Genomic DNA, 7,602 nt, shown 5'->3' with positions numbered 1-7,602 from the left:
CCGGCTCCGGCAGCGCCGCGGGAGCGCCCGGCCCGGCGGCGGGCGCGCTGCAGCCCTGGGCTGTTGGGGACGCGGCTTTCCCCACGCTCCCGCGGGAGCCCAGGGACATCGTCTCGTCGGTGGGGCTGCGGGACGAGGCTGCGAGGTGGGGACGGAACGCGGCGGGGCCGCCCACGGAGGGGGCGCGGGGCCGCGCGGCCGGGCCGGGCTCGGTGGGGAGGGCGGCGGCCGGGGCTCTCCCCCGCCGGCCGAGGCGCAGGTGGCGGCGGGGCGGGAGCGGGGCTCTGCTCGCCGCGGCCGTTGCAGAGGGCGTCGTGAGACCTGCCGAAAACAATGGGAACTTTCTCCTGCGCCAGGGGTGCCGCTGCCTCCGGCCTGCCCGGCCGTGCCGCCGTAGGAAGTGGGTGTGCGCGGTTCGCGTGCTCCGGAGCCGCCTGTGCTTCGGCGGTGACAGCTATTTTGCTTATTTTAGCAGAAACGAGCTGCTGGATGTAGAAGGAAAGTAGGTCGTGCGCACGGAAAATGCCTCTAAGGGACAAGTGTTGTCAGACTGACCACCATCACCATGGATGCTGTGAGCCAGGTATAGTGGTGTGTGATGCTTTGGCTGTTTTGCATATCTGCTTCATTAAAAGCGTGCAGGAACTGTTGTGATAGTTGTGAACGTATATCATTAGTGTCAGCTGTAGGTATAAAAAGTTTCTGAATTTTGTTTGGAAATTTTTTTTTTGTATCCTTGAACTGTCGCCTTAAAATCATTTCAGGAAGAGAATTTTTTAGTTCCTGCAGGATGTTGGATAATCCTCAGGCCACCACATGGACATTGTATGCAGTGAACAGAGGAAGGCAAGAAGTTGTATAAATACAACAACTGACCGTTTTGTTTCCAAAAAGTGCAGTGGTCTCAGTTTTTTTTGTAAAATGATGTTTCTGGAAATCATTTGCATTCGCTGTTTGTATTTTTACTCTCTCTTCCCTGGTGAACCCTGATGAAATTGAAGATCTTAGTCTCAGAGGAGAAAAACCCCACTATGTCCTAGAACAACTCTTTATATTCCATGGCTGAGTGATGTGAAAGATGCCATCAGTGAAAACTGTAATGAGTACTCTGAAGGTTCAGGCAACCTGTTAGACGCTTTTGAAATTATTCTGTCTACTGTTATAATTGGTATTTTTAAAGGCAATTTTGTTTCTTTTTGCATTGTTACAGAGTTTATTTGGATGCTTTCCCTTGTGTTTTTGAAAGAAAGATGCTATTTGGATGCTTTCACTTTTGTTTTGAGAAGAAAGTTTGGGGAAATAACAGATGAAAGTGTGAGCATGGTGACTTTGATTATGCTCCTTTAATAAAATGTAATTTGAGAGTAGATATTGTTCAGTTAGTAGAATCATTTTTTTGTGTTGATGATGAAATGGTTTTGAGTTGCTCTAATGCTTTAAAAAACTGAAATATTTTTCTTCCCTGACAAATTAACAGTGATCTGTTAGGTCTTCTTCACCTATGTTACTCCTCTTGATGTCAGTAGGTGTTATACATGCAGATTAGAAGCTGTATACAAACCAAAATGTTTTGTTTTGAAGTGTAGGGAGTAGGCTAGTAGAATACAATATGTCATTGTGTTCGGGATCCCCAAATGATTAGCTGATTTGTCATGGTTGTTATGTGTTTGTGCATATAATAGTATATTATGGAGCCAGCATAGTTGGGTGAATTGTTCATTCTGTTTTCCTGTTTTACAGTACTTTTCTTTCTGATGTTCTTTTCAGCTAGAATTTTTTTATAACCTTTTATCTTTTAGTTCAACGTTCCTGTCAAAATTTGTTTAGTCTTTTTGTACTTATTATCTCTAAATAGTTTTTATATTATGCCTCAACTGGCCTTTATTAAATACAAATTTCTTAGAGATGCTCAATGCTTCATTTAGAAATTAAAGCCTTGAAATGGGGTTAAAATCAAACTAAAGGGATAAGGTGGGAGCCAGTTTATGAAGTACAAAGCAAGCTGTTTAGTCAATAAGAAATTTGAAAGAAGACCTAACTAATGATTTTGCAAACACATGCTTCAATAAGTGCTCTTATTCTTGTAAATTCGTGTTTCCCTCTGGGCAAAGCTTAATTGTCATATCTCTATACTGCAATGGAATGCTGTGAATTTTCATGTGTGTAAATACTGCATATTGGAATGACAAAAGATCCTGATTAATATATGTTTTAGTTTCAACAGCTTTTGCAAAGAATATGATGTGGAATGAAACATCAGAAATAAAGTATTCCCTCAGCAGTTTGCTTGAACCTGAAGAGTTTATTGAATGTAGTTTTCTTGGTCAAGAATACTGTGATAGGTTTTTTTGGTATATACTATTTAGCTATGCTTATGCTTTTTTTCTGATCATTGCTGCTTTAAATTTGGGTTCAGTGTTTAGGTGCATACTGGCAAAACTGAAGTCAGGTAGTATGCTGTGAAGTATTTGGTAATGCTGGTAATACAGTATTTGGTAATGGTTTTTTGTACATGCGGTTTGGTTTTAATGATGGGAGTCAAGTAGATTGTTCTGGGGAATTACTTTAATTGATGGACATTTCTAGTGAGTTAATTCTGTTTTATGTATTTATATGTTTCTATGTTACATATAGCTTTGAATACACATTTTTTTAAGTGATCAAAATGACAGCAAATTGTCAGAAGGTGTCATGGCTAGAAAATTCAGTGTTGACTGTTTTTTAATTCAATATAGACGAAAATTCTAGAGTAAGGCTACTTTTACAGTAGTCCTGGCTGTTCTTTTTAGCTAGTTTACTGTACGTATGGAAAATTCCTAAATTACAGAAATCACCTGAGTGTTTTCTAATGGCTTACTATCCTTTTATATATTTCAGTGCATCTGTTGGAACCTGGTGATCCTCCGTTATTGCAGCAGCCTCTGCAAACGTCAAAATCTGGTATTCAACAAATCATTGAGTGTTTTCGATCAGGTATGGAACCATGCCTGACCCTTACGAAGTTCATTACCTTGTTAAAAGAGATATGTTTATTCAGTGTATTAAAATAACCAGCACCTGACTTTATGCATATTTGCAAAATGTTTGTCGATTTGTGGAATTAGGTGTTCCTTTTCATGTGGGTATTCATAGAAAGTAATGAAGATACAGATCTTGCTGGGTAGTTATCTTTGAAAAACCTTAAAAATTAAGTTTGTTGTTCTGCTTTGTGTCCTTTCTGCTGCTATTATTGATGAGTTTACCAGAAAACTCCTGAGCTGAAGAAAAAACTTTATCTTGAACTTTTTCAATTGCTTTATCATACTACTTTTAAGGTCTTTCTTGATTGTTTTTGGGAGTTGCAATACATAGCAAAGAACAATTAAGCATTTGGGGAGGCATGCCAGGGAAGATTGAAACCTTCAATGTTTTCAAGCTGTTTCTACACTTCAGATGTGGCAAACCAAACATTTTATTTTCACAACTCTAGGTCTTTAGTGCTACTTTCTATGTGTTTCTAGATTTTTTTCACACAGAGCTTTTAAATATATGAAATGTGTTGTGTATAAAAACACTGCTGCTGTGCAATGAGATACTTGTCTGGTGTGAGTCTTGTGAAAGGGCACAGTATTTAAGTTGTCCACTTGCATTTCAATAACTTAATACAAAAACAGGATGTGAGATTATTCATTAGTAATCTTTTTTAGTTTGGCTGAGATTGCTTGAGGGCTCAGATATGTGTGACAGGCTTCTTTGGCTGATTAATGTAATCTGAAGAAGATTAATGGAATATCTACTGGTAATAGCAGAAACTGGTTGCAGATACTTTGTCTCTGAGTTACTTCCAGATTGTCCTCACTGGCAGGTGTTAAATTGATAACTTACTTTGATATCATCAGTCACCTGCATCAGGGTGCTTGGACAGAAGGAAAGAAGACTTAGACAAAGATTTTACTGGCTAGTTTTGAACAAGCAACATTTCATTATGGAAAGAGAATGTTTGATTCTTGTAGTAAAGGAATAGAGATTTAAGACAGAGTAAGTAATTTTATCAAAAGCTTCTGTCATTCAAAGCATTAAGAATAAAAAGTGAATTTGAATCTAATTTTTTTTCTAAAAAAGAAACTGCTTGCAAAAGGCATATAAACTTAGGTATTTCTGACGGAGAGATATTTATGACCAGTGTTCTCTACCAATTTCTTGTGACTTTGATGTTATTCTAGCATCAACACTTACAAATATTAACAGAATTTGACCAGGTATCACCTGCATTACCATCACAATATACAATTAGATGTAACTACAAAATAGAGAAGACTTCAGTAAGTCTTCTCCAGTAAGCTGGAGGCAGCATATACTGACAGGAGATTGACTTGTTGCCACAGTCTGCAGTTGGTGAAGAGTAAGGAGATGATACAGTTTTCCTCTGCCTGCTGTGTCCACAAAACCAGTGGATGTTTTAAATTTTTTTGCTGCTTCCAGAAGTTTCTAAAGGTCTACAGTTTGATTCAAAAGGATCAATTATTTTTCTTTACTCCCACCTGTGAAAAGCTTCATAGTTGCATAAGGATGATTTGAAGCCAGAGTAACTACCATGTCATATAGTATGATCTCTAGTATGTCATAAATCCTTTAATCTCATCCACTAATTCTTAAATCCAGTAATTTGTATTGGAAAAAACCATTTCAGTCCTGAACAGAAGGAGACTGAAATATCAATATAACAGGAGAGAGAATGAGTAACCTGTGTGTCCCTTGATTGGGTAATAGTGGAGAAATTTTTTTTTTTTTTTTTTTTTTTGAGAGGGAGGTTTGTGGCTAGGGCATGCATGAACACCATGGCTGAATTCTGTTTCTTTGTGTGCCTTCACCAAACTGGAAGCATTTTGTTTCTATTATAGATTGGTATCTCACACGAATTTTATCTACATGGAACATCTTCAGTTTTGTTCAGCCAGATTTTCTTTATATACAAAAATTCAAATGTTGGTTGCTTCTGGGGGGAACTCTGTACAATTTTTATTTGTTGCTATATCTAAATATTTGTTCAGTAGTCTGTTTGTAAAATGCAAGTCAAATGAAGGTGAGGTTAGTAACACTCAAAGAGAGAGCAGTGACATATGGCCTAGGAAGGCATAGGAGGGGACAGAAACTGTGGTAGCCTCAGATGGTCAAGTTTGGATCCCAGTTTTAAGGAACTGTTGAAGACACTGCTTTGCTGAAACTCAGATGTAAAAAGTTTTGTAGTATTACTGTTGCACCAAGAAATAAGAAGCTTTCTTGATAAGGCCCATTTGTATTGAAGAACTATTGCCTATTATGGTATTACTAATATCTGAAAGAGTTTAATTTCAAAAATAGTTCTGCAGTGTGACTCTGAGTTTGATCTTTAAAAGAAATTCTTAAGAGAAGTGTGATGAGATGACAGAACACTTGACCTTGTATTTCAGCTTGAGGAATGTCTTGCTGCTGCTTTTCGATAGGTGTTTGGTATTATTTATTCATGGTCCAGTTGCATGATATTTTTGCTTGTTTGATTAGTTTTGATTAATCAAATTCTAAGAAAAATGAAGATAGATAAATTAGCTGAATTTGGTTAGTGCTTTTTTCTGATTTGGAGTGGGTAGGCATCATTTAGTAACCTATTGCTAATTTTAGGCATTACTTTCATAATTTTCATGAGATGAGAAATGAAGGAATAAGTTTGAAGTGTAAAAAAATGACAGGAGCTGGAATACATCAACAATGCTAGATCTAACTATCTTTGTATACAATGCATAATAGTCTGGAAAGCTGGCATATTTTATCACACTCTCAGTGTTTTAATAGACATCTTTCAGATTTAAGTTGTATGTATTTTCCTTTCATCAGGCTGAAAATATGCCTACATTTCTACTATCTTGCATAAGTGTCATCATCTTGGACTTGGGTCAGATACCTACATATAGTAACATTTCTTGACCTGTTAGTTATTCTCTTTGCTCTATTTTATGCTTTAGTTTTTTTGCCTTACCAGGTACCATTTCTACATGAAATACCTGTATATATCTTGTTTTCTTAGCACTGTAGGATAGCCCTAAAGAAAAAATGCTACAGGCTTCTTTAAATGCTCGAGGTGCTTATTCTTTCCTGTTGGGCAACTGTATTGCAACAACTGAATACTATAGGAAGAACTCTTTCCTAATGTTAGGTGTTAGTTTTTATTGTAAATCATTGCACTTTCTCTGTAAACTGTAATGTGCGTAATCCTTGAGGGGTTTTTTCATCCTGGTCTTGTCTTCATAGTGAAATTTGGAGCATGTATCATAAACTTACAGAGCAAATGAAGTAGCATTAACAAAAGATAAAATGCTGTTATAATTATTCATGGTCTAAAATGTTTCCACTTTCATGGGATGATATGAATTAAATGAACAGAAAGCCTTCTTAAGTGTAATATTTCTTTTATTACAGGAACGAAACAACTTAAACACATCTTGTTAAAAGATGTGGACACCATTTTTGAGTGTAAATTGTGCCGGAGTCTCTTCAGAGGATTACCAAATTTAATTACTCATAAAAAGTTTTATTGTCCTCCAAGTCTTCAGATGGATGATAGTAAGTATTATTAATTTAAGTGTTTAATAAAGCTAATAAAGTTGAAAAACTTATCTTTCTTTACCATTTACACAAAGATACCTGAAACAAAAATGCAAAAAAAGGAGGTGGAATTAAATTTCTGTAGTAACATATGTAGATCAATTTTATGTTACTGAAGAAGCTACAGCAATGTCTTTATATGAATTAACAATCAAGAGCCATGCCAATATTGTAATTCGATAGCTAGTTTGTACATCTAGCCTTTTAATTAAGAGTGTCACTCTTAACACTTTCTATTCCTTGTTCCCCTTTTTCTTTCCCATCTGTCCTTTACTGTGAAAGATACCAAAAGTATGTCAAAGGACTGGGAAAATGATCTTACAGAAAACAGTGGCTCTAACTGGGTGTTTCAGTTTTAGGCCGTCATAGCTCTGATGGACTTCAGCTGCTGCTGTGAAGTGACCCGGGTCAATATCCTTGTTAATCTCCTGTACTGAGGAAGCCCTTATAGTGCTTGTGTCATGGATGCAGTCTTTTGGTCTCAGTCAGTATGAAACACAGACTAAAAGTTTACCCTTTTATTTAAGGCTCTGTGCTTGAATAATGCTGTCTCTTTTTCCTTGCTTCACTTCATGTTACGCGGCTTTAACATATTCTATGTGATCATGACTAGCCCAACATCTTTGTTGTAGAAAAGAAACTTTATTATTAAAAGAAGGGACTTAAATGATGAGGAAAAAAACCCAGAACTATATTTTTATGGAAAAAGAAATTTATTAGAGTCTCATTCCAGTGATGAATTTTTGTTGATCTGAGTAAAGTTGATTAATTTGGAAGTGTGTCAGCATTCAAAAATGTTTTGTAAAGCTTTCTAATTATCTTGATCTCTTGACTAGATCATTATAGGTGCAGTGAGGATTTTTCTTTCCTGATTAATGCCTTCTCGCTTCAATATTTCAAAAATTAGGGACAAACAGAGATATATTTTGATGATTCTTTTTGCACATGGTGTACACTAAAAGGAGAAGGTGAAAAGGCTGGTAC

At 37.0% G+C, this 7,602-nt stretch overlaps 1 protein-coding gene across 3 annotated transcripts in view; it reads left to right on the top strand.

Moving 5' to 3' along the window:
* The first annotated feature begins 55 nt into the window (after positions 1-55).
* ZNF800 (zinc finger protein 800) overlaps positions 56-7,602 on the top strand; it is a 32,052-nt gene continuing 24,505 nt past the window's right edge. For 2 of the 3 annotated variants that reach the window (XM_042018199.1, XM_042018197.1), the window contains exons 1-4: positions 56-145; positions 473-583; positions 2,878-2,973; positions 6,433-6,576. In XM_042018199.1, coding sequence (XP_041874133.1) covers positions 523-583; positions 2,878-2,973; positions 6,433-6,576 — 301 coding nt within the window. In that variant the 5' untranslated portion in view covers positions 56-145; positions 473-522. The remainder of the gene's footprint in view (positions 146-472; positions 584-2,877; positions 2,974-6,432; positions 6,577-7,602) is intronic. The other variant, XM_042018198.1, reaches the window with a different exon arrangement.

The sequence above is a fragment of the Corvus kubaryi genome, unplaced genomic scaffold, assembly GCF_017639235.1.
Source record: "Corvus kubaryi isolate FWS band 111438036 unplaced genomic scaffold, C.kubaryi_AGA036_p1.0 137, whole genome shotgun sequence".
Classification (NCBI taxonomy): Eukaryota; Metazoa; Chordata; class Aves; order Passeriformes; family Corvidae; genus Corvus; species Corvus kubaryi.
This window is presented reverse-complemented; position numbering and strand designations above follow the sequence as displayed.